The following is a 27,818-nucleotide window of genomic DNA, read 5'->3' as shown; positions in this document are numbered from 1 at the left end:
AGGAGCTGTTATCATTACTTTGTATTTAGTAAACCTCAGCTATTATCTCTATCTGCTAACATCACATTTCCTGGCTTTCTCTTTTACCAAAAACTGTCATTTATAAATATTTAGTTTTCCTCTATTTTGGACGAGAAAAGCCCCTATCATTGACATTTGAGTTGGACAAATAATAATCACACTTAAATGTAATAAATAATGTTATCCTACTGTAATTGCAATTGTAAAATGCAATGTTATGTAATTAATATTATTTGTGAAACACATTAAGGATGATTTGGCTGGTTCATCTATTTGACCCAATAACTTTCTAAATATAGTATGAACTTCATGTAAGGCATAGGTAGTTGTGGTCTTTCAAAGCTTGTCAGTGATCCGGATTTACATTTGACATGAGTGTGATATGTCTTTATTTAAATCAATGCATATTGACCAGGAAATGCTTCATCACCATCACCATCATATCATTATTGTCGTAACCACAATCATCAAAATAACACAACACACCATAGATTTTCAGGCAATATACGGTAGTCTTTGAGGCCCTTAGTCATTATGGCTGCTGCAACTTTACGTAACAAACTATGATTTATAATTCTTAACACACACAGGCTATAGGAACAGGTTTCAGCTAGCTAAGATACTTAGCTACCAACAACACAAGACCTGCAGACCAGGAGGTGAGAGGACACTGTTTCTGTGTTCGTAGAAAAAGTTTAGCCATTACGTTTTTTAAAGTTACTGCCCTACAGACCTGGATGCATGCCATAATTACATTTTCCCGAAGATACCGATTGTTAGTCTCAGTCTATAACTAAATTATTTTCACCTCCTTGTCTCTTCTATTTCTTTAAATTAGTGAGGTGATCATTGTTGCTAAAGTGCACCAGGATTTGATTTGCAATGCACTTTGTTGTGCATCTTGACCTCAAACCGCTTCTATCTCCTACAAACCACTTTTATATGCGAATCATCTGAATACAGGACGTTTTGTAACGTTGCAGTCTTGGCTTTTTAAATATTAAATGAGGACCATAACTTTTTTCGCTACAACTTTTTCCCCTTGGGTTAGTTCAAATATCTTTACAAAAGCTTTACTAAACAGTTCATCATGTTTGATTTCCAGTTGGTCCCATAATGAAATGTTATTTGTAGAAGAGGAAGTTGGTCCAAGTTGGTGGTATAATATAATAGGGTCCATAACTTTATTTTTTAATATCGTCCTTAATCAATGGCCAAACTCTTTCTATGCCTCTTGCAGAAACTTCACCAGCTACGGAACACAAATGAATGAACACAACAACAAAACCATACATTACAGAGATATTTAAACCTAAAACAAAACATAGAAGTCATTAAAACAACAATAGACATACATCATGAATTGATACAGAAAACCATAATCAGTTACGACAAAAACATTTGGGGGGATCGTTGGGCCAACACACCATATTAGAGACTCAAATAATAATATTGATATGCTTCATACGAAGGTATAAGATAACACACTATTAATATAGTTGTATTTCCAGCCAATTAGAAATTGAGAGGGAACAATAGTTTGACTGTAGGGGAGCAATATGCAATGAAAGCTAGATGTTTGAGGATGTTTCACTACAGACACAAATGTGTACACTAACCATAAATAAATATGACTATAAATATTTCATGGCATTATTAAGGATAATTACGAAAACACCATGTAAAGCAAATAAACTAGCATTTTTTTGTGAATTAGCTGAGAGAGAGTCTGATCCCACGGATTCCTCTTGAGTGAGTTATGATAAATAAGATTATATACCAGAAGGACTTTTGGTGGTGACAACATTTGTATGTTATGATGACAACTTCCATTGCACATTGCAGACCTTTGAGGAAAAACGTAAGGACAGCAATATGGGAGGATGTATGAAATGAAAAGAAAGAGGTGGAAGTATTTTAGGAAGTGTGAAATACTTTCCATAAATAGCACTGGATGGAAAGATGGATGGAGAAATAAAATGATGAGAAAGTGGGGGAGGAGGGGGACAAATAGCAGCGTCTTTTTGTTTAATCCCTTGTTCGTTATAATCCCTCTGGGCGAATCATCCCTTTTTAGAAAAGAAGAGCGGGGTGGGGGGGAGGGAGGCCAGAGGGGATCAAATAAAGGAAATAAAGTGCAGGAGTCTGACGTTTGTAGTCCTTAGATGTTTTGTAGTCCTTGTCAGGAGACAGGGTTCTCTGAGATAGTGCTTCCGTGCCATAGTAGCAAACGTTCACCTCTGACGGGTGAAATCAGTCTGAAAATGAGCTCTAATCAAAGAATATTTGTTTTAAAGCAAAGTCTGTGGTCCTTATAATCTCCGAAAAACGTCATTACAACAGCTGTGTATACTTTTCTGAACCAGCCTCAAAGTCCAAGTAATACCGGAAAAGGCTTATGATCCCTCCAGATATTAACAAGCATCAAATAAGCATGAGCCTTATTCTGAGCAAAAGTGACAGATACAGCAAAGTCCAGTTTAATGTTTTGATCCCCTTTGAACCCTTGATGAGATTCATTATGGAATCTCATACACACCTCCAGTTTGTGACAACTGAAGGTTATTGGTCCACAGAAGATCCAGAGAGAAACAGATCTGGTCCGAATAGGAGGGAGGATGTCCGTTGTGTGACCTTATGTAATTGAAAGGTCTGGCAGTCGTGAATAATCATTTTGTCGAACCAAATGTGTTCCACATTGAACATCCCTAACAAGTCTCAAGAGACACGATCCTCAGGAGACTCTGTTTGATTTCCTATCAACATATCATCTGTATCCCCAGTATTCTCTCTGGAACAAAGCGCTACATAGCGTAGACGTAAATGACATCTCTTTGTGTTTTATCCAATACGTTTCCCTCATTTCCTCAAACACTGTTCATTTGGGTCTTGGAGGTCCAAGGGAACATCAGAGCAGCATTTGGCCAGATGAGGGTGAAGGGATCTGGGCTGGGGTCCTGGTTTCTTGGAGGAAAAACTGTCTTAGGAGAGGTTGAGGAGGAGAAAACTGCGAACAAAACTAAAGACGGGCACTACCTAATACTAAAAGTTTTTGTCACGGTTGTGAATAAACACCATAAATACTGTAAATCCCTGAAAATTCAATCCAATTTCACAAATGCTGTTCCCCACAAGGGTCTTGTAATCGCTTTCAGGATATGTTTCATACTGGAGAGATTGCTGAATCCGTTTTCTATCAGCTGATACATATTGGTAAATTCAGCAACAGCCAAGAGCAGCAGTAGGTGGTTGGTAGGCGAGTTGGAGGGATGTTCGATAGCAAATACTGCAGTGAGAATGGGTCTGAAAGGAAGAGAAAATCAGGGAACAGATAAGGTGTGTGTATGTGAGTTGTTAGAGAGAGGTTCAGAGAGGGAGAAGGCTAAAAATAGAAAGAGGACAAAGCAAAGGAAGTGAAAAAAAAGTGTTGGTTTTGTTCGTCAGTGGGAGAGATACCATAACTGTACGTGTGCATAAAACCAGCTTGTCCATCGCTCTCCTCTTCGAGCCCTTTTTAAATGTCACCCTTCCAACCTTCATCCTTTGACACGCCAGCCCTCCCCCGTCACTCCTCTACGCCACAGAGGAAATCTGTTTGTCCTCCCTATCATCCCCATCTCCATCTCCGTCTCCCATCAGTGGCTGCCTCTTCTTCAGCTCTCTCTGGTACTTGGCCATCAGCGAGGCATAGATGCAGCCGTAAGCCGCCGCTGCAACCATCATGATGCAAACGATGCCGCAGACTACACCTGCAATCACCACGGTGCCGATAGCGCGCCGCACGCTCACGGGTCGGTACCGGGTGCGGACACATTCCGACGGCGCCTCTCCGCCTCTTGTGTTGGAAGAGGAGTCATCAGTGTTGTCAGTAATTGGTGTTGCCCCGCTAGGGTTAAGAGCGTTCTTGCTGCAGGGAGAAACTCCTTGTCCTGAACGAGAACCCTCACCTCCTCCCCCGTTCTCATCTTCGAGTTGGAGGCAGTAGTTGAACATTTCCACCGGCACGCCGCGGATGTCTCGTCCACGCAGATCCTTCGGTAGCGTGCACTCCACCGCGTCCACCTTCCCCCCTGAAGGAGAGGGAAAGAATGGGCCGGGGCAAGAGGACAGGGAGAGGTCATTTAATAAATGCACTATGTCTGTAAAGCACTACCAATTAACTGAGAGAGGGAAAGATAGAGAGCGGGGTGGTTGCGCCAACAATGGGATGAGTCATACATCACTTAACACACAAACTCAGTTAGCTGTACCCTCAACACTAAGTTGGAGATAGCCTCAACTAAGCTCTTCTATAATTCATGAGATGACATGCCTAGTTTCAGCAGAGCTATGTGTGGAAGACAGAAATATCTGAGTCACTAATTCCCACAAGAGGCAGGATGTTGGGGGATCTACTTTGTTATCATCACATGCTGCATTCTTCTCTCTACAAATTATTCCAACTGAGGTTGCATGTTAGAAAGCCATTGATCTGGGCCCTCAGATATGTAAAGCTGCAATCAATGAGATAAAAGTAGAAGATAAAAGAATGAGGAAAGTGGCATTTCACCCCCTGATGCTTTATCTTGGCTAGTGACAAAAGAATCCCCTCTGCAAACAGAGCTCTCTCTCCAATCTACAGGAGATAAAAGTCAACACAAGCTGCTGTCGCACAGCATTTCACACTTGTTTGGTGCTTTGTCTTACTTTCTTAAACAAACATCGTGCATTGTCTACCCTTTGAACAGCCACTGACATGCTTTCATGTTCCACTATGAAATGTCTTCTTGTAATTTTCTCCGCTGCTTGAATGATTACTAAATTATCAAGTATGCTGTTAGCCAGTCTCTGTCTGAGCTGCTCTGAGCAGAACCAAGCATATAGGAGAATGGAGCAGGAAAGAGATGCGTCATTAGCGGGGCAGCTGAGGCCCGAGGCGCTTAGGTGAATGTCGATTTTTACACATGAAGAGAGAGTGGAGAGCAGCTGTGGTTATCGGATGTATTAACAGCCTGCGGAGACACGTGGACAACACACACAGTACACACAATGAGCGTGGCAATGTGCATTCACACTCCAATGCAGTTGTTTTACTCGAAGCACCAGCACTAAAACACCTTGCTATCTGTAAGGTGAAGTAAGACTTTCTAGTTTCTGCCCATATTACTATGGGGTATTACTACCCCATAGTAATAAATCAACCATCCACCTCTGTACAACAGCCACTCCATCCAGTGTTTGAAATCGCGGAGGTTGCAGTCACATTCCCAGGGGTTGTGTCCCAGTTCCAGGTGTTGTAGGTTGGCAAGGGGCTCAAACGCTGCCCTCTCCAAACCGTGAAGCCTGTTCCCCGCTAGAGACAGCCACCTATGAAATAATTGGAACAAAATTAAACATTATGTGATAAAGTCGTGTTAACTAGCAACAACAAATTGTAAATGCATTTGAATTAAACACATAAAAAACGGAAGTCGAAAGTAATGCTTAACAAACAGTTCAATGAACATCAATGTAATAATATAAGATGTAATTTTGAACACATTTCCAATTGTTGCACGCTGTATATTGGCAGGGCACTGACCTACTGCCCTCCTAATGCTCATGATGTTAACAGTGTGATCTTACACTAGTCTTGCTCCGGGGGTTTTAAGAGCACATTGATTTAAAAAATTGATTTAAAAAGAGTGTGTGTGTGGATGTGTACCTGAGGCTCTGCAGCCCATCCAGTAGTCCCAGAGGAACAGAGGACAGACCGTTCAGGGACAGATCCAGACTCTGAAGACCCCCTATACCCTGTAGAAACATCGAAACACATCTATATTTACCCATCTATGATTATACCATACGGCATTGTACAGTACATTCCCCCCATATCAGCTCTATTGGCTCCCTTCACTGCTGCCAAGGGGCACAGCTAGCATCAGGGTGGGCTAATCTTGTTTGATTCAGGGTCTCAACTGAAGTCTTGACACAAGCTCATCCTGCAGACTGCTTTGACTCACATGAAAGTGTTGAGCAAACAGTTTATTCCTAATTTACAACCTGGACGGGATCCCAGTCATGTATATGTGCTTAGGTTGGCTCTTCTCCTAAACTGAGCCTGTGCAGCCTCGCCAGGAGTTGATACAGTGCTTCAGTAGGGGTGGTATTTTCTCAACTTTTCAGACTTATGTGTATTCACATCCATAGTATTTTGGATGAATGGATCTAATTGTATATCTTATAACAGTGTATACCATTTAGCAGAATGTCCTATGAGATTTTCTTGTCTTGTCAGTGAGCTTCATTAAAGTCTATCGCAAGTATGGTGTATAATCTACAGCGCCTACCTGGAAGAGGTCTCTGTCCATCACTGTTAGGGAGTTGTTGTGCAGAGTCAGTCTTGTCAGGTTGGACATGTCTCGGAATAATCCAGCTGGTAAATTGTCCAGGTAGTTGTTAGAGAGGTCCAGCTCCTAAAATCCAAACCGCCAAAAAAATACATTTTCACTTTTGCATTTTTGACACAAATTTCTTTCCAAGAGGAATGTTAAAATGTGATTTTTTTTTGCAATACTTTAACGCACATTTTATACCCTAAGCTGGCAATTCTATTCATAGAAGCTCCCATTGAGTGCAATGCTACAGTAGAATAACTGTGAAACATCTGACGGTCAATCAGAATGGAGAAAAAAATAAATTGTTCATTCATTGTTCATATAACAGATAGATGCTCAGCAGTGGGAAAGTCAATTATGTTTCAGTTTAATTAGGGAGGTGACCTCTGGGATATTTTGCCTCAAAAGTGACAAAAATTAGTGTATGTTTTCTCGAAGGAAATAATTGCTGATTCATAATCTGAAGTTCTAAATAACAAATATTTATTGTATTCAGGGCTGGGTATTATAAGCTGCTAGAGGTTGTAACTAATGAGGGTATATTTATGCAGCCTTTCTTGCAATAACTATCCATCATTTTCAGCCCTTTTATTTGAAAAAAAATAGTAAGCTAAGCATTTTTCACAATATGCCGATACTTAGTAGCCCTGCACACCCTTGACATGCATATTCTCTTCACTTTTTAGTTTAACAGTAGAGTCTGCAGTTGCTCAATAGGAGACTTACTGTTCAGTACTACTGGGTGATATTCAGTGTGAAAGGTCAGTGCAGAGAAGAGTGTAAACAACATTGTAACAACACTTTCAGCTACAAGGAGAAAGAAATAATTCACTGATAACAAAAAATAAATGTGCTGCAAACCTCCAGCGAGGAGAGGTTAGCGAATGCAGAGGCTCCCAGCGATGCCAGCTTGTTGTTGGCCAGCAGGAGGGAGCGGCTCCCCGGGGGCAGAAGGTGTAGTTGAGGGAGGGAGGAGAGGCCCCGGCCCCCACAGTCCACCACCAGCCTGTCTGAGTCGCAGAGGCAGGGGGGGGGGCAAGAGGAAGTGGCCGGCAGCAGCGTCGCCAGCATGCAGAGGACACAGAGGAAGACTTGAGGAGGAGGGAAGAGAGAAAACAAACATGATTATTTTTTAAGTGGATGATCTTTTCAGTACATCAGGAGGATGTGTACAGAAGGTCTGCAGAGAGAGGGAGAGAAATAAGTGGACACTTGAATAGGAATTAATAAAAGATGGGATGGTGAAGAGGAAATGTTGTCGTTTGTGCTGCTAGGCACTTCGTTTGTCTCTATCAGTCATTTGGCCAGTGCCTTTTGTGAGATGCATGTAAGAGGAAATAAAAGAACATACCTATCTTTGATACATATGCTATCACCGAAAACCAACCAATCCTGCCTCAAAGATCATCTAGAAAACTAGTTCTGTGTGTGTCTAGCCCACTCTGAATAGTATTTTCATTGCAGCAGTCTATTCACAAAGCCATGTCTTAAAAAGAGCCTCTACTTGTGTGTTTCGCTTTGTCTTTATGAGTGCGTCTGGCTGTGTTTTCTTTGTGGAGTGTCTCAAAAGCAGTGACAATCATGAGGGAAATTCAATTTTGGACTCATTGTTCCCCTGCAGAGTATATTCATTTTATCATTTCCACACATAATCTTTTTTTTCCTTTCTGTTCACTTTTCATTCCATTTAGTTTTGTATGTCATTCTTCGTTTCTTTTCTGTCTTTTTGTCCCGCATCTGTCCAATCAGGCCTTTTCATTCATTCGTTTACATACACATTTTTCTCTCTGTGTGTCCCTCTTCCCACTCTGTTATTCTCATTCTCTCCAACTCCAGTGTCTTTATCTTTTTCATTTTCTTTCACTTGAAGTCTCTTGGCTCTGCTCTGTATTCCCTCAGTGCCTCGTTACAGTGGCTGACTTTGTTTCTGTCCAATGGTTTATCAGCACGACTTGGGCTCTATCTCTTTGTGAACGAGTGTGTGTGTGTGTGTGTGTGTGTGTGTGTGTGTGTGTGTGTGTGTGTGTGTGTGTGTGTGTGTGTGTGTGTGTGTGTGTGTGTGTGTGTGTGTGTTTAGCACCAACAAAGCGTGATATTAAGAAAACTACTCTCCAGACGCAGCACTTTTGACTCCCTGACAAGACACTTTGCGTCACCAGCAGATTTCATCACTTGCATCATCTGCATATTATTAGCATCTATTTCTCAGCGTGCCATTGCCTTTTGTCACACTATGTCTCACCCGCTCTCTGTTGTTGTATTTCCTCTCTCTGTTAGCCCATCTGTCCATTTGCTGTCTCTCTTATTTGTTCTCCTCTTCCTCTCACTCACATTTAAGACTTCATTGCCTTTCACCATATTGACTGTCTGGCTCTGAGAGTGATGCAACTCTGTGAAATAGCCCTTTAATGGCCACTCCACAATGTGATATGTTAAACAATCAGCCTTTATCTAAGCCTCTTAAACTCACTACTGATACAATTACATTACATTACATGTCACTTGTGAGACGCTTTTATCCAAAGCGACTTACATACATTCAGTGCTGTGGGCAATCCCCACAGGGGCAATTTGGGGTGAAGTGTCTCAGGGACACAACGACATGCTGACTGCAGTGGGACTTGAACCTGCTATCCCCTGATTCAAAGTTCAGCGCACTATTCCACTGAGCCACAGCCCCCCCCTCAAAATATGACGCTTGATAGAGAGTTGAGAGAATATTTTATAAAACCAAAATAATATTTGATTCCCTTTATACATTCCAATGAGAACAGTTTCATCAATGGATAGACAGGAAACGTAATTAATGATAAATGATGAGTAATGCATTCAGAATGGAGGGAAGAGCTGCATGATTTGAGGAAAAAATATCTGGTTGCTGAATTATTTATCATCTCTTTGAGCTCATCAAAATATTGTTAAAGGGACAGTTTGACATTCTGTGGAGGAACATGTTTGGGGAATATGCAGCTACCCAGTACACGGTTACCTTAGGACGAAGACTGAAAGCAAGCAGGAACAGCTGTTCTCCTCACGGTGACAAACCAGGACATTTCTGTGCCCAGCCATGGAATAGTCTGGCACATTACCTCATGCCTTTTTTTTTACAAGATATAACATTTTAAATGGTGAGTTTAAGTGATGCTGTCTTTCAGAGCCAGGCTAGCTGTTTCTCCTTGTTTAGAGTCTTTATGCTAGGCTAAGCAGCTTCTAGCAGCTTCATGTTTATCCTACAAATATGAGAGTGGTATCAATCTTCTGACCTAACTCTCAGCAGAAAGGGCAATTGGTGCAAAACCAAAAGTGTCTTACTATTAGAAGTGCAGTAAAAATGGCAAAAGCAGTTTTGTCTATACAATCGCAATTGAAATTGAAAAACATATAATTGGTAGACTCAAATTTCAAAGTTTTTGTATTCATTTGATCTCCCCAGGGTAAAGGTCTTTTTGGCAGCAAATGTTCAAACACAAAACGTCCATGTGGAAATGGCCATGGGCAGTCAAAACTGTAGATAACACTTTTTTGAAACCTCTGGAGAATACATTATTTTATCATTTTTCTTTGAATACACACCGGCAACGGTCTATAAATAGCATCTTTTCTCAGGTTCACTGCGGGAGAGAACATAACCTCTCTGCAGGACACTGCCCCATCTTGCAAGTATTTTGCATGTAAAGCCTTTAACAGAGATCAGTGTGTGACATCTCCTGTTCCTGCATCCATTATCCTCTCCGCTCCATGGCAGTTTAATCCTAGTCTGTGGGAAAATTAACACCACTTAATAAATGGATGAAAGGAGAGATTTTGAAGTCTCCCTGAGCGTCTTGTGCCATGTTACTTTGTAGCGGGAATGCTTTACAGGGCCAATCTTTCACTGTAGCTGCTCAGTGGGAATCTGGAAGGATTTTGCTGCACTGTGGCTGTACATTTCCCAGAACAGGTTGGAAAAGGTATAGTAGGGAAGGAGACGTGTGAGGACAATATATTTCAGAGGTGGAATCGCTGTTATACAACCGACAGAGCTGGGAGAAATTGTGAATTATACTTCTTCTCCCTCATATCGTGTCAAATTTCAAGTTATGGTCATTTTCTATTTCTCTCTGTAATGGCCTTTATTTTGCAATGGTTTACTTTAACTCCCCTAACCCTCTTCTCTCTTCTCCCTCTCCTACTTTACATTATAACTCCCCCTCAGCCCCTCCATCTTCCAACTTTTATGAGTGGTTTTAGCTGCTCCACATCCTCTCTGCTGTACCGCTACACGCAGCCAAACCAGAAGGAAAACAGTCAGCCGCAGTCAGAGTAAGATAGGGAGGTTCAGTACAAATACGTTTAAGTGGTTCTGTGCAGTTTAATTCAGTCCAAACAGACTTCAGACTGAATTTTTTACAAGATTCCCCAAACACATGCCATAAAAGTGCTGACATTTTGGGTAAATGTAGGCTGGCAATGCTTTCAACGATGGGAAACTAACTAAGACATGCAGCATTAAAATGCAACACGATGTTCCTGTTTGATTGAGGCAAGACTTCTGGAGCGCACAGTATTGCCCAGTATACTCCCAACACCACCAACGAGTATTCAGAAGAGAAAGTTGTGAGAAATATACAGCAATCCAAGATAAAGTCATTTTGATAATAAACTGGCTCAGAATTACATTTAGACATTTGCTTTCTTTGCCCTATATATTTGACTTTTAAAGCAAAAACATTGTTCGATTTATCTTGATACTGAAATATCTTTCTAACCTTTTTTATTCCTATCCAATTGCACATTTCACAAGTGTCTTGTTGTGCTTTCTGCCTTTTTACACTTATCTGCACTAAGTTGCAGCATTATAGTAGTATGCTGAACACACAAATCCACACTGCTGTGCTGTCATTGTGTTATTTTAACAGTTTGTCACCAACATCAGCATATGAAGAGTCATATGACTCCTGTAACTGTAGTGATGTTTGACACCGTCTCCTAGGCAACACTGCCTGACACCTCTAGGGCCTCAGCTGTCTGTAAGTTTATATCTAGGGGCCCCTGGGTGATACTTGAACCGGCTATGATGTCACCACCACAGGCCCATCCACTACTGAGCTCAGTTGCATGTTACCAGGGGCTGAGCTGTTTCCATGCAGGCGACAGACACACTGCTATCCTATTACCAGAGCAACCAGCTGTCCCCTCTGCATCACACTCACTGCAACACACACACTGCAACACACTCAGTGCCTCCTTACGCTTTAATGTTTCACATGGAGCTCTGCAGGACACAGAGAGTGGAGATTTGACTCCTACGTTTCCTCATACAACTTTACAGTATGCCTCCGTTCACATGTAGATAAAAAGGCTGAATATTTAGTGTGAACTGTTGTCTTGAAGTCAGAAGTAGTTCTCAAATAATTGATTAATATGTCAAACTTATTTGATGGTTCTTAATTTATGGCTTATTTATTAAGCATCTTTTACTAGTATTTTCTGACTTTTTGTAGACTCATCATGGGACAATAATTCTTTAGTTATAGCACGAAACAGTGAAGATGCTTATTTAACTTATTTTTTAGCATTCAGACCAGTTAAGGGACTATACAATACAAAATATTGTGAATAAAATAAAGCATTAAAAGGTGACCTACACACCTGATGATTTTCCTCAAGATCAACTAGATCCTTCAGTATTAGCAAAGTTAATGGCATAATGTTTAAAATATACAGTACATAATTTTTTTCTTTTAATTATTATATATTGAATGCATCATGATCACAGTTAAGGATCCAGAATGGCAGTTTTGAATCGTTTTAGTTCATGACTTCGAAGGTATTGTGTGAGTGAAGCCAGGATGTAATCCGGCCTTCAACGCTTTGAGTAGCAGAGACAGCCACGAGCAGCAGTATCTAAAAAATTATAATTTGCAATATCTGATACCATCTGCAATATGTCAACACGCTGTGTAGCCCGTCCTTTTACATCAATTGTGTGTATGTAATTTGTCAGAGGCTGTTACATGTCTGTAACCAGAGACCTTGTAGTTAGCAGATGGAAAATAGTCAGCAAGCGTGTGCACAGTGTGTGTATGTGAGTGAGTGTGTGATCGCTTTGAATGCTTGTGTTTGGCTCTCATACACTAAACAGCGTCTCACTTTATCCATGGCTTTTCTTGGTAAGGCTCAGTATAAGAGGCATAGAAGAAAACTCACACACATAAAATACCAAGGTCCAAGCAGCGCCACCGCATGACTTCAACACTGACAAGGTAATGCTGTGTTACCGTAGCAACCAAGGGCTATAGACGACATGAGAAAGAAGAAAGGTGACATAATGAGAGAAGATTGAGGTTCACATCAAATCCCCTCATTTAACCCCCATTATCTCTTTCCTCTCACGCACACAACCTTTCTGCTTGACTCTCAGGCACTTAATAGCTTTCTCACACACAGGAAGTATTCGTCATACACACACACGGATACAGCAGTTGAGGATAAGCAGGGAGAGCGTGTAGGGGTTTAGGCTCTACTCCTGCTGGGATGAAAAGGAGAGACTGTCCTAGTATTTGTTAACCCCATTTGGCACACAATTTATGTCTTTCTCCCCTCTACGTGTCCCTCTCTTATCCTCCATTTCTTCCCCCCCCCCCCCTCTCTCTCTGTGTCACCCCTGTCCTTTTCTCTCATGATGTATTTTGCATCGGTATGTCTTGGAGGTGTGAGTGGGTGAAATGTAGGCTGATCTGCCTCTCTAATTCATGCTATCTGTATCAATTTGTTGTGACACAGACGCGCAATAACACACAAAATCATGTCCCGTGGGAGAGTTTGACATGCAACAACATTATTCCATGATAGTGGCTATTCATTTGCGAGAGTGACAGGTAAGACAGAGACAGGGAGAGATAAAGGGAAAAGAAATAATGGAAAACAAATCATCAATAAAGCACGATTTCAGTTTCAGAAAACCCACAGCTATATATATTTCACTGTAACAGCATCTCCGTGATGGATGTGGCATCGCTTTCTACTGACCACTCAACTGGGCTTCAGGCATTCAGAATTTGGAGAGAAAATGAAGGACGCTCAGCTTTTGATGTCAAATCCGCATCATTGGTACTAGAAATACATTCTGTCTTGGATTAGTAACAAGTCGTAATTCATGCCTACTCATTCCTGAGAAGGGATTGAGTGGCAGATGGTATTGATCCAAAGTGCTCCCACAGACACATACACACAATATTGTGAGATAGTTGTCATATTGTTGTTTCATTGGCATGGTTTTCTGAGTTGTTTTTGTATTATCTTCTGTGAACCACATTTTTATAGCTGAATGGATAGATATATTGATAGGTGTGGTTTTACAGTCCTTGAGTTGTCACTTGGCAGGACCATTATTAGCGATTTTCTATTATTACCTGTTGGAGAAAAGTACTATTTTTCTCAGGAATGGGCCATGCTTGCTTATCAGCCACATGCTCGATCCATACCGCCCTTGCTTAGATTTGTAATGCTATATCAGTATCATTTGACAAGTGCTAAAGTGTAGAGGTGTTTGTGATGCAAGGGATTATCCAGATTTATCGCTGCCAATGTCCTTTGGCAGGAGGGCAGTACCTTGTGTTTATGTGTTTCATCTGGCACCTTCCTGTTGTACCTGCACTAAACTAAACCGTGGTCAAAAGAGAAGGAAAAACAAACATGCTTACAGGCATGTGCACACAAATATCTGCATGTGTTGTCTCCCGCTGATCTAGTTCAAGGTCGCTTCATCTGCAGCAATCTTTTCATTCCTGCCTGACGCAACCACACATTATACGTTAATTCCTGGATCAGGAAACATAACAAGCCAGCGCCAGTAAGGAGGTCAAGGGTCAAATCCACAGTGGCCTGATTTCATATAATATGTCTGTTTTCCTAGAAAGATCAATGCTATAAACCAGCTTATGAGAGAGGACAAAAATAAATGTTTGCACCAAAAATGTAAAAGTCGTCCCTCAATGGAGAACCCTTCTTGTCAAAGGTTTTTTTTGCATATTTAAAAAGAGTGCCACTTCTCGGAACAACTTTCAATCACATTAAAATAACGATTACATACTTGAATTGGCCAGATGCTTTGGATAGCTCGCCAACAAGCTGTCATTCCAGTTTCTATTTAACTCTGAGTCTCATGTTGCACTAAGGCACTAAGAGATCAGGCTGCAGTCCAAACCTAATGCCACACACACACACACACACACACACACACACACACACACACACACACACACACACACACACACGCACACGCACACGCACACGGTCACACTGTCACACTGCTGCAGGCTCAGGCCAAACCCAACATCCCTGCAGGGTTGAGAAATTCAACCAGCTAAATCTGTTTGTTGGTACCTTCTCAGGGCAGACCATGGACTTTAATCAAACTAGCTTGTTAAACTGAGAATGTTTCCAATGAATTAGCAGCCTGATAGCTGCTGCAGGCAGACACACTGCTAGCCCTCTCTAATGTGGCTCTGTTCCAAACCAAACGCTTCATCTTTAGTCACTGCATTGCATTACACAGAAGGCTTAGGGAGTAACGGATTACATTAAACAATATTTAAAAAAAGGTAACTGTATAATTACATTTTTTTTTCAAACGAACCACATTAATGTATGTTACATATAAAAAGAAAATAGAGATTACTAGAACATACAAAACATTTTTAGATAAAGATCGATATATTATAGGTCGGCGTACTTAAAGAATGTTCCTTATGGTTTTTATTTAAGCTATTTTAATTCCTCTTTATTTTAAATACATTTATTTTTTAATGCAGTAGGTGGGGATCTGATTTATTAAACACAATTATAGTTTGCTTTTGATTCAGCTCAAACAGCATTTGTAAACTAATACTGTTACTCCATTTTGATATGAAGAATCTTCGTTTCTTCTTTCCTAAGGTTTCATTGTTACAAACACTTAAGTAAAAAACATCTTATTGTTTTTTATTTTCTCGTTTTTATTTGCATTGCATTTGATATTGAGGTAATCCAAAAGTAACTGGAAGTAAATAGGTTCTATTATTTTAATATTTTGATATTCAGATTAGGTTACTGATTCCATTTCTTTGACATGTAACTAGTTATTGTAACAGATTACACTGCACTACACTGGCTCCCCGTGGAACTGAGGATCGAATTCAAGGTCTCCGTCCTCACCCACAAGTGTGTCCATGGAACTGCCCCTCCCTGCCTCAAAGGAACTCCTCATCCCCCATACCTCCTTGCGGACCACCCGCTCCAGCAACTCCAACCTCCTCAAACCCCCCAGGACTAAGCTCCGTACTATGGGAGACCGGGCCTTCTGCTCGGCTGCTCCCAGACTGTGGAGCGCTCTCCCTGACCAAATGAGAGCACCACAGACCGTGGAGGCTTTTAAAAAAGGCCTCAAAACCCATCTTTTCAATAGAGCCTTTGCCTAGACCTTTTTACCACCCTTTTATTGTATTTTATTTTATTTCTATTGTTTGTTTTTTATTGCTTTTTATTCATTCTATCGTGTTGTGTAATGTTTATTTATACTGTTCATGCTCACTGCTTGTAGCACTTCGGGATTTGAAATCAAATATGAAGTGCTTTATAAATGAAACCCATTATTATTATTATTATTATTATTATTATTATTATTATTATTATTATTATTATTACATTTTTAAAGTAACCCTCCCAACCCTGATTACACCTTTATTCCCAAGTATAAGGCTGCAACCCAAGTCACTGTATCATGGCTCCATTCCAAACCAAATGTTTTCTCCTCAGTCTGTTATTAGCCGTCCATTCAAAGCCACATCCTCACACTTTCTCCGCCACTCTTTTGATTATGTGGTCAGTTAATCTCCGGCTCTGTTTGGGACTGCAGCAGGTGCATAAACACACACGCAGTGCGACCAGATAAGCTGCAGTGTGTTTATGTGTGAATAGGAGTGAGATCATGCCGTGTGTGTGGCGTCAGATGAGATCTTGAAGGCCTTAAGGCACCATATGGTCTCCGTGTCTCTCGTAGACCTTCCTGTTCTTCTCTCTCACCTCTCCTCCTTCTGCCTTTCTTCTTCTCCACTGTCTTCTCTTTTTTCACTACGCCCTTTTCATCTCACGTCTCTCCTCCTCTCGACTCCCCACTGTTTCCATCTTTTCCTCGCTTCATCTCTCTTAATCTTTCTGTCACTCACATTTTGCATTCCCACTTTCTTCTTTGCGCTTTCTTTTAAAAGCACTTATTGTCTTTCTTGTGGCGTTATGGCACTTTTAAGCTCTAAGACCTGACAACATTCAGGGATTTTTGGGTGCCAGTTTCATACCCTTGCAAGCTTGAATATTTCTGGAATATGTGTGAATGAAAAAAAAAACCTCTTTTTAATGAGATCTTGTCTTGATGCCATGCACATCTTCTTGATTATAAAACCATCTTTCCACTATAAACCCCAAGACGAATAGATTTGATTTTAGTGACAACAGAACAACGCGATAATCTGAGATGGAAAATCATGTATTGATCATTTGACACAACATTTTTTTACCTGGAGCAACAACATTTTAAAATTGGATTTGAACACCCATAAAGCATCCTGCAAAATAAATTAAAAATCCCTTTCTGTCTCATGCAGGTTGCCACATTTCATCATAGTTATATGGCCATTAGCTGAAATATGGCCCACACCATGCTGACCCTGAAGAATACTTCTACTTCTTCTATCTTTCTAGTTGATCTGTTTCTGTCACACGGAAATCGTTTTACTTTAGTGCCACTGAGGAAAGCACACCTCTGACTTTGAAACACTTCAAAAGTTTGAAATATATTATCCAAATACTGAATTGAAACACATTCCTGTTCTAAAAGAACTTCCTCAGAGGCATCCTTGATGATTTGAACTCTTGTATTTTCTCTGTTCTTAATGAATCTGACAAAGAACACCAAAGAACACGTCCCGACGGACCCGATTGTTGTGTCGTCTCACGTTTCCTGCGTCTTGGCCAAAAAGTCGCACTGGAACACACCACAAAGACTTCAGCCGACGGCCAAGTAGCACGTAGCATTGCGCATGCGTCAGTGGCAATAACTCTCCTTACCAGCAGGCGGCGGTAGTGTGTATTCTTAATTCAAAAGAGGCAACTGGAAGACAGACTATCTGATATATATACAAACAACAAATAGCGTGCGTTCCATTTTCCCCTCTCGTCCATCACAGACTGTTTCACATAACGACTTATAATCTTATGTTTAGTGCGGTACTGGAAAATGAAAAAAATTCTGTGTGTTCCTTCTTCACTTCCGTTTCGCTTCTCATGCACTGATTCGCTAAGCTGAACAGCCAATCAGAGTGTTTTATTTGGCCGACGGGCTTTTGCAGACAACCTCCCGATTCAACATGTTGACGGCCGAAAAGACACAACGGTACGGGACACACCAATCTGAGTAGGGCAACAGGACACTCATCGACAGCCAGACATCTATCGACAGCCGAAATCGGCCCGGTGTGTTCGGGCCTTTACAGGCACTCAGTGTGTGTTTATGACAGTGTGTGAAGACCTTGAAGAGTAAAAGCAGAAATAAAAGCTTGGTAAAAAATACACAGACTAACTGAGTGGAAAAGAAGAGTGGAGAAGCGAATCAAAAACACCTGTTATGAAAGACATGGCTGTATTGATTATGCATATTATGTGTCAAAAAGGAAAATTGAATTGGACTAAGTGAGCGAGACTGTTCTTCTGGCCATATGGTTTCACATTCATGCCAAGAATGTAATTGCATGGAAGAGAGAGACAGAAAATAGAGTATTTCAGATTCTTCTTCCTTAAAGGCTTTGGAAATACTGTTAATATCAAATGTATGTTGATAAAACGTTATGAAATGAGAAAGGGAGTCTTAGCCGGAAAACATTGTTGTGTTTTATTGAACTGAGTGTCATGCAGAGATCGATGGAAGGCTGAAGAAAAGGTAGAAGAGGTGTTGGGATAAACATGGAGGGAGACCCAGCGGCCCAGAGGGAGGGGTGTATCGACTTAGAGGTACCGTGTGGGTGTGTGGAGGGTCTGACGGATAGTGTTGCCCTGTTATTTACTGTCTCCGGTGTTACACAGCGCTTCTTGGGGGCGTTTTAACCAGACACCTCTAGAACAATAGTACCCCTCCAACAGGAAGACAAACATCCCCATTTTCATGATCTCTTTTTATGTAAAGCCATTTATTCCCTGCAGGGACCGCAGCATGTGTCCTGCCTGGGTTATGTTAAAGTACGACAAGAGAGGAGAGGATGCAGAATGGGGCTTTCATGTTTGCCCATTAGCTGAGGGAGTGTCTCAGAGAGCAGCATCCATCCACTCCCAATGACCAATCCACAACACACACACGCACATAGCTGTCGTATCTGTTGCTATGCCACCCGACTTCCGACTGAATTTTCTTTTGACTGAACATATCCCCGGTATAAGACAGGTGGAGAGAGAGTATATGGGGGAGGAAAGAGGGGAAAAGAGGGGAGCAAAGCGGACATAATATCAGAAACAGAGGGAAAGAAAGGGGAAGAGATGAATATAAGGGAGGGGAGAGAGGACAGGAGAAGGGAAAGGGAAGCAAAGAAGCTGACATGTTTCAGAACAGGAAGGAAATGCAGACAAATAACCTGCAGGTATCTCCCCCTTCACTCTCCACCCACGCTGCTTTGTTTCTACAGACTGCGGGCTGTTAATACATACAGTAATGTGGCATTTCACTGGAGGACTTGGCACAGCAAGCTCAGTGCCCTCACCGTGTGTGTGTGTGTGTGTGTGTGTGTGTGTGTGTGTGTGTGTGTGTGTGTGTGTGTGTGTGTGTGTGTGTGTGTGTGTGTGTGTGTGTGTGTGTGTGTGTGTGTGTGTGTGTGTGTGTGTGTGTGTGTGTGTGTGTGTGTGTGTGTGTGTGTGTGTGTGTGTGTGTGTGTGTGTGTGTGTGTGTGTGTGTGTCTGAGCATGCTAACATTAGCAGCTGTCAAAACAGACAGTGCTCCTCTTCACATGTGTAGTTAGGACTACAATAGCAGGGAGTAAAATAGAGCAGAGTTGAGTAGGAACAGAGCCCTCTGTTCTCATCTTCTCGACTGTTTTTCATCATTCCTCATCTTTTGTTGTTGACTCACCAGGTCTGGTCAGGTGGTGGGTGGAAGAGCTGGGTGGGGGCAGGCCAATGCCCCCGGGAGGGTGGGTGTGGAGGGGCATGACACACAGCTCTGCAGCCTTCCTCTGTCGGAGGGGCGGGGCTATGGGGGCTTCAAGCCGCCATGCCTGCAGCCTCCACTAGGGCGGCGTCTGAGAAAAGCTGCACCAAAACACCTGAGGAGAAAACAAGACGAGTGAGACTGACAGACAGATATATATATATATTTAGCTTTTGTTTTCGCACCTATCCTCCTTTGTGTGCACTCCTATGTGCCCTTACAGTATGTGCATTTGCACAAGTATCGCAAACAGACCCCTGTTATTTTATAGGCATTAATAATAGATGTGTGTGTCTTTGGCAGTTTACACAATCAGTTCGCCTTCAACAGACATACCCCCTACTGCTACTGTCTGGCACAGAGACTGACACACACACAGAGAGAGAAAAAGTGTGAATGACACAGAGACAGCGAGGGGAGGAAGAGAGAGTGAAGTATAAAGGTTAGAAATACAAGGACATATGGAAGGAACACAAACAGAAAGAAAAGGAAGAGAAATAATTAATGGAAAGAGTAAAGAGAAAGACATTGCGTCTGTTTGCGAGTCTGATACTGCCAATCTACCCTTTGGAACGGATGGAGACAGAGAGTACTGCTGTCCCAATTTTAACATTTCTCTGAATTAGTAAAGGCAACAGTGCAACATCCAACTTAAACTGAATCCTGCGACAAACATTATCTCAAGCATACTGTCTACTGTTCCTGAACATTGTACTGTTTCGGGGATGATGTCGTGCAACTGATCACAATAAATACATCAGCTCTGAAATCTCTGAGGCTATTCAAGTGGTCCATCCTTAGCAAATTGGTTAAAAAAATCAAGACATTAAAAAAAGCAAAGACTATTCAGATCAGACTGCAAGTTGAAGGTCCCATGTCATGCTTTTCCGGTTATTACCCGTCCCCTTGTGTGTTATGAAGGTTTTTATGCATGTAAACGGTCTGCAGAGTCACAAACCCTCAAAGTACACCCTGTAGCGAGTAAAACTCTAACAGAAAAGACCTGTCTACGCTCCCCCAGAACGCCTCGTTGGAGATTCCTCTTTTTCTTTTTTTACTTCTTGGGTATAGTGACGTATTTCGGGGATAGTGACGTAACGTAACGGCTCTGCATATTGGTCCATTTGGTCCGCGGAGCCGTTACGTTTGGACCATTCTGTGGAGTTCCTCACACACACACACTCGGCGGGACGTTGCGAGGCTCGCTACTGCGAGGAGCGGGACACTGTGAGCTGGCTCACTGGTGTGGGGTCGGCGAGACACCACGGAACTCAGCCTGGGCACACACACAAACTCCCAGCCAGGCTGCGGGTGTGTGTGTGTTTCGGGCTGGGTTTCGCTGTGTCTCGCTGTCTCGCAGATGGCCACTGGGCTCACAGGGAGGGGGGGGCAGGAGCTCCATCAAGCCGTTTAGACAGAGGATGAATACACATACTATACAGAGATGCTGTATGAGAAACCAATGTGAGTTCGGAAAATTACACAATATAAATGTATTTTAGTAGACCTCAACAATGGAATTATGATCAGTAGAAATGGCCATGACATGGGACCTTTAAATATAAACAAACTATTTTGCACCAGTATGTGATCGAGTAACCTGAGTCATAGTGTTTTATATAATATACTTACTTCTATATTTAAAAAAAAATGTTTGTCTCTTGTTTACAGTTTTCTGTATTATATGGAGTCTGACTGGTGGCCATTAGTTTACTGTATCAGTGCGATAGATGGACTTTTATCTTGATGAAAAAGTTGAAAAAGAATAACCAGTCCAATTACAGCAGTGTAATGAAACGTATCCCACTTGCTTTAAAAAAGATGAGTTTTCTTGTCGACTGTTGATTCATTACAGTGAAAATAGGTTTGATGAGTGGGGAATCAACATGGGAGAAATCTTGTTGGAACCTCAGTGCCACATGACTGATGCTGGCTGTTGACTCGCCCCCCCCTGGGCCAATCAGTGTGATTTTTAAAAGCAGTACTGCTGCTGCGAGAGGCGTCTTTTTGGAAAGTATCCTTAAAACCCAGTCACTAGTGTGTGAACTATTGCACTAATCAGATTAGGCTGTTGTTCACTGGTTGGTTTGTGAGGATTGGAAAGCTCATTTTGCAATAAAGGGGAATGGGAATTATTGAGTGTGTTTGCACTCATTTGTGAATGCGTGTGCAGTAATTATGTAAATTCGCACCTGCACCGCCTTAAATAGGCCTATTAAGCAAAAATTATCCAGAGTTGTGGCAGGATAAAGTGGAAATGAGGGGGAAAAGGAAACATGATAAATGGATTCAGATGAAGGAGGTAGATATTATGCACAAGCGGAGTGACAGACTGCAAACTTAACACTCAGGGAGCGAGTGAGTTATTTACAACCTGCAATATACGTCAGTGGAAACTGGAGGAGAGGGGAACAAAGTAAGGGATGAGATGAAGAGGAGATGAGGTGTAAAACAGAGACAGCGAGGAAAAGATAAAAACAGGCGAGGCAGGAAATGACTTAAGTGGAGGGGAGGTAAAAATAAGGGTAATGGGCAAAGAGGGCGGTCATTAAAATTCTTCTCCACAACCTCTCCAATGTTTTGATATGTGTGTGATGAGTGTGGGATTGTGTGTGTGCGCCCAAGAAGTGCTATTTGTGTTGTCATTATTGCTATTACTGCCTGCCAGACACTGAACAAAATATGATCTGTCCGCTCTGCCCTCTTTATTTATATTCTCCTCTCCATCATCTCATCCTCCGCCTTTCTTTCTGTTCACTGTCTTTATGACCTTCATATTCAATGTTCACGATTCCCCTCCCTCTCGTTCCATCTCTCACTCTCAGGCTCTTTCTCTCGCCTTGACAAGCGACAGAAGCATGTACCGAAGATATTCTGCAGATAGATTTCCTGCATGTGATCAAAGTCACATTAGCCAGGCTCTACTGGGACATTTGTGTTGTTCTTTTTAATTGAGCACAAGAGCTTCATTGAAGAATTCTGGATCACTAACTGGAAATTACAGTAACTTAATGTTACGCTGTTTTTTGTCTAAAACATACAGTGAATGTATATACAGGAGCCAACATTATATTAGCTTCAGTGTAGGCTAATATATGTTTTTTCCATACTTCATTTTAACCTCTTCACTTCAGTTTTTTCTTTGCTATGTTTTTTTTATTAAAGGTAAACATTTCTGCAATAATTTCAAGATTTCTGAAATCAATCTTTGTTTGTTGTTTCAGCTTTGGGACTGTAAGTGTTGCCTTGTTTTGCATATTGGTTTCATTCATGGCTTTGTGTTTGTTTTTGTGTAGGGGGGGATAAACAGTTTGGCTGAGTTATTTAATGAAAATAAAAATATTCAGTCATATCAAATGTCTGCAAAAACGGGTAACCGAGCCTCTATGAAGGTTTATAGCCTAATACTCATTTATCTATATCATGACTTTTTAATAGTTTTCTGTACCTTTTAGGAATTGAATGGGAGTAAATAAAAAGGAGAAAGGCAGAAATTATTTAGGGAGTTGGAAAGGGGAAAAAAAGAGGTATACACATTGTGGTTATATTGTGCTGTCACTGTGTATTACTGGAAGGTCACCTCTGCAGCCACATGTTACTATCTGCCCATCATATCTCATCATGTTAAGCCTGTCCATGTGTCTATTCTCACAAAGCTTTTCATACCAATTTGACCGGGACACGGGGCAACCAAAATCCACACATGCAGCATGCACACATTCACACACACGTGTAAATACTCGGGTGCCTGAGTGGTCTGCATGTTGGGGGAGTCAAATAACAAGTTCTCCCCTCCTCTGGTCTACTCTGCTCCCCTTTTTTTCTCCTCTGCCTTTTCCGTGTTTGTGTGTGTGTGTGTGTGTGTGTGTGTGTGTGTGTGTGTGTGTGTGTGTGTGTGTGTGTGTGTGTGTGTGTGTGTGTGTGTGTGTGTGTGTGTGTGTGTGTGTGTGTGTGTGTGTGTGTGTGTGTGTGTGTGTGTGTGTGTGTGTGTGTGTGTGTGTGTGTGTGTGTGTGTGTGTGTGTGTGTGTGTGTGTGTGTGTGAACTTGCATACAGTATGTGTGAGTGACTTTGTCAATGTTTTTATGGAGCTATTTTTGGCTTGACCAATATCTTGTATTAATATTGCTGAAATGTTGTCCAGTTTGCAGCCAAATTGAAATCCACTTGCACACAAGAGGATGTCTTTCCTTGTGTGTGTGTGGCCCCTGAATGAATGGCATCACAGCTGTAAGGACACAGCCCAACTGTTAACCTTCAGCTCTACCCTTTACTCCCTATTTACACACATATCAGATTATTTGCCAAAACAAACTACATTATTACAATAGATAGGAGAAAGAAATGAAGAGTCATAAATTGTGTGTTTGAATGTGTGTTTGTCAGTGTAACAGCGCAGGTTGCTAACAAAGGCTGAGAGAGGCAGACAAGCTCCTCTAAATCAATTTTTAATGGCTTTTTTTACACTGGAGAGTGGAGCAACACAACACACACACACACACACACACACACACACACACACACACACACACACACACACACACACACACACACACACACACACACACACACACAAGCACATGCCGATAGCTTGACAAATAGAGCAACACATGTGTTGACAGGCAAATGGTGTAAAAATATGTCCAGATATATAATTACACATGCATGTATTGTGGGTATCCAGACACATACTGTACATAAACACACACATTCTGTTCAGGCATTCACCTACAGGTCACATTTTATCATTTGGATGTTGCATTTATTGTATACCTTGTTGTCATACACATTTTAAACTATTACTAATGTTTTGTTTTTATGAATTCAGTTCACCAAAATGTAAAGTGCATATCCACATTATTTGATGAGCGGTTTTGCAAGACTTTTCTGACAAGTCTAAAGGGTTAGCTATTTATTTAAGATGTGTAATGTTGGCACTAATATGGTGGTCATTGCTATTCTAAATAGACAATTCCAATTAATTGGTTGCTAATGTAGAGAGGATATCAGGGGTGGAGTGCCTCACACCCACTGCATTATCGTATAATCACACTGCAGCTCTCCAAAGTTAATCACGCTTTCATCACACCCATTTAAAACAAGGTGAAAGCCTACACAGTGTTTTACAGCAAGTGAAACAAAAATTGACTACAGTTTAGGCCGCCAATTCAAGCAATTATATCACATTAGAATTAGAACAAATAAAGACATGCACTTGTTTGTCTACATGGGATACGTCAAAAAAAAAGAAGCTAAAAAGGGTCAAATTAAATTATGCTTTAATGGAAGTATAACAGATGACATCAGTATTAATGTGATGTGCTGTTTTGGTGTGGTGGCCAGAGTCTGACCTGCAGGTCACATGACGCCTCTGGGTTTACAGACACTTTTTTCCCATTACTATACAGTAAATCACGTCCTGGGCATCATGCAGACACAACCATTTACTGTTCCTGGTTTGTTTTTATTTTCAAATATAAGAGTTTCTTTACAGCATATCATTTATTTGAAGGTATTTTTTCCTTAATGCTTTATTGCTACCATGTTCTTCTTTTATGTTTAGCTGAACAATTTAAAAACAACTTGTTTTTAAATTAGCCAGTGATCCCCTTACCTTCTCCCACTTCTGGCTAGCTTTTCCTCAAAACCACAGGCCAACATTTTTTGTGAATATTGTATGCTTCCAGAAAACAGGGCTGACATTTTTAGCATGCACCTTTGGCCCCTTACAAAATGCCCATTTGTTGTGAAAAAAGCCAAGTCTCACTCTGTTCAGTGTACTTTGTGTGACGTGCTACATCTTTAATTCTGGTCGTAAAATGAGAGCAGGAGCAGTTGAAATCCAGTGTGTGAGTGAGAAGAGAACTAACATCACAGACTTACCTTTTGACCAAATATCTCAGACAGCACCAGCCTTATAGCTTTCTGCCATCAGCCATCCTCGATAAAAAAAGATTTCCCAAAAAGAAATCCATACATTCAAGATCCTGGTCAAGTGAATATTGTAAGAATAATCCTCTTTCTGTACAGAGACAATCCCCCCAGCTTCCCTTTAGCCCAGCAATAAATTGTGAAAAAGGAGGGATTGTAGAAAGAAGAAAAAAACGAGATGAAGAGAGGCTTAGAGACACAAGAGGAGGGATGAGGTTCGTGGAGGGAGAGGGATGTAGATAGTTAATCCTTTTTCTTCAGATCTATTCCCTAAATGAACGATACGTCCTGTTCGCCGTCCTGTTCTTTGCTGTGTGCGTCTGAGAGGCGTGAGTGTGTGTGTGAAAGGAGAGAGACGGATGGTGTGTGTGTGAGGGAGAAAAAGAGACAACGCGTTATGTTGCTGCCGTCATATGCTTTCCCCTCTGTGTGTCGCTATGTTAGTGATTCCAGCACGCGTCGGAGTGTGTGTGTGTTTATCCACGCATGTACACTTGAGGGCTGTCTTTCTGGAGTGTGTGTGTTTGTGCCCCCACCTCCCCTCCCCTCCTCCTTTTCCCTATGTGTGTGCAGTCTTGCATGTGGCAGGAGAATACGTGTGTGTGTGTGTGTGTGTGTGTGTGTGTGTGTGTGTGTGTGTGTGTGTGTGTGTGTGTGTGTGTGTGTGTGTGTGTGTGTGTGTGTGTGTGTGTGTGTGTGTGTGTGTGTGTGTGTGTGTGTGTGTGTGTGTGTGTGTGTGTGTGTGTGTGTGTGTGTGTGTGTGTGTGTGTGTGTGTGTTTGTGTGTGTGTGTTGTCAAATATAGTAACATTAGTGTGTGCAGCCTCTGTCTGCCTGCAGCTCTCCCACTGTGACAGAGAGAGGATGAGGGAGGTGGAATATAGAGGATCATAATAAAGCAGAGAGAGGAAGGGGGGAGTAGGAGTTGGAGGGAGGGGAGTAAAGAAAGAAAGTAAAGAGGAGGGAGATAGTGAGAGGAAAAGGGGCTGGTAGAAGAGGGTTAAAGATAGGAGGGAGGGAAAAGGTAAGGGTAGATGCTAGAAGGAAAGCTATAGCAATAGGGGGGAGGGAGGAAGAGAGAGAGGGAGGGAAGGAGGGAGGATCAGCTGATTTCAGTGAAGATGAGAATCTCCCTTTTACCACATGGGCTTTTCTCCTCCCTTGATTTGTGCTCTGTTTTTTTCTCCTCACGTCTTCGTCGCTCCACTTTCATTTTCATTCTACTCCCTGTGGCACTTCTCGTAGCGGTTGGCTTTGTGTGTGTGTGTGTGTGTGTGTCAGGGTTTCCCACACATAGAATATACTTGGGCGGGCCACCCAGGTATATTAACGGCCGCCCAAGTATATTTCACGACCCATTTAGTTTTTTTTTTTTTATTAATATTTTTAATTAGTCCGTGACCACGACGCCATCTGCGATCGATTAACTTGTGGACAATGATCCCTCGCTCTACGCGTCCTGTACCCAGTCCCGGACTGGCCATCGGGAGCACCGGGGGGTTTCCCGATGGCCTGTCCTGTTAAGTGGCCTGCCTCACACAGGGTGACTGGCTGTCTACATGATGTGGCCTGCCGACATGGCCACTGTCATACAGATCATAAATCAAAGCCCTTGATTGGTCTCTGTGTGTCATTCAAGCTCGGGATAACCTCAGCTCAGGTGAGGTAAAGGACTCTCTGAGTGTTTAGATAGTTAACTTAGTTTAAGTTCTCAGTGGGTCTCAAACGGTTTGGTCACCATTTATGTAAACACATATTTCCATTTGAGGGTGTCAGTGTTTTTTCATATTGGAAATGCTATGTTATTGCTTATGGCCATGATTTTATGATTATTGAAATGTATACACAGGGGTGCACATAACTTTCTCAGTGAGGTACTCAGATGAGTACCTGGAGTCAGTGTTTGGTCCTCCAACTTCTGGCTCCACTCAAAGTTATTTGATGAAGCCATCTTTCATTTCATTTCATTTCAAACCTTTATTTATCCAGGTGTATCCCATTAAGATCATTGATCTCTTTTTCAAGGGAGACCTGCTCAAGTAGGTTCCACATGAAACATTAAAAAAACATAAACAAAACAACAAAAAGGACATCATACAGCATCATTACGGGGATTACAATTTACATAACTATCCAAATGAACAGGTACCAACAGTTTCCAATTGAGTAGCATCCAACCAAGCTTTAAAAACATTTAGTGGCACCAGATTGCTCAGTTTCCATTTCAATTGCAGACTATTCCAAGACAGTGGAGCTGCGCATCTAAATGCTATCTTCCCTAAGACAGTCCTAGCAGTTGGCACA

At 41.7% G+C, this 27,818-nt stretch overlaps 2 protein-coding genes across 4 annotated transcripts in view; one reads left to right on the top strand and one right to left on the bottom strand.

Moving 5' to 3' along the window:
* The window catches only part of cacna2d4a (calcium channel, voltage-dependent, alpha 2/delta subunit 4a), a 91,085-nt gene that overhangs the window by 29,163 nt on the left and 34,104 nt on the right, over positions 1-27,818 (top strand). The window lies entirely within an intron of this gene.
* On the bottom strand, positions 394-26,385 carry lrtm2a (leucine-rich repeats and transmembrane domains 2a). 2 transcript variants are annotated; one of them, XM_079653943.1, is made up of 7 exons: positions 25,468-26,385; positions 19,508-19,700; positions 7,239-7,468; positions 6,330-6,455; positions 5,705-5,793; positions 5,210-5,367; positions 394-4,091 (listed from the first exon to the last, which is right to left on the bottom strand). In XM_079653943.1, exons 2-7 carry the CDS (start codon positions 19,584-19,586, stop codon positions 3,595-3,597), a joined length of 1,179 nt encoding a protein of 392 aa, XP_079510069.1. In that variant the 5' UTR covers positions 19,587-19,700; positions 25,468-26,385; the 3' UTR covers positions 394-3,594. The 2 variants fall into 2 exon arrangements, with proteins under 2 accessions (XP_079510069.1, XP_079510070.1); XM_079653944.1 differs by lacking the exon at positions 25,468-26,385 and having other exon boundaries at positions 19,508-25,458.

The sequence above is a fragment of the Notothenia rossii genome (genome assembly GCF_949606895.1).
Source record: "Notothenia rossii genome assembly, chromosome: 10".
Taxonomy (NCBI): Eukaryota; Metazoa; Chordata; class Actinopteri; order Perciformes; family Nototheniidae; genus Notothenia; species Notothenia rossii.
Note: the sequence above shows the minus strand (reverse complement) of the source record. Positions and strands in the feature narration are given on the sequence as shown.

Coding starts and splice junctions, on each gene's coding strand:
- lrtm2a (XM_079653943.1), bottom strand. CDS start 19,586: ATGCCCCTCCACACCCACCCTCCCGGGGGCATTGGCCTGCCCCCACCC. Junction 6,456..7,238: donor CTAACCTCTCCTCGCTGGAG/GTTTGCAGCACA, acceptor TTTGGATTTTAG/GAGCTGGACCTCTCTAACAA. Junction 5,794..6,329: donor TGGACAGAGACCTCTTCCAG/GTAGGCGCTGTA, acceptor ATGTTTCTACAG/GGTATAGGGGGTCTTCAGAG.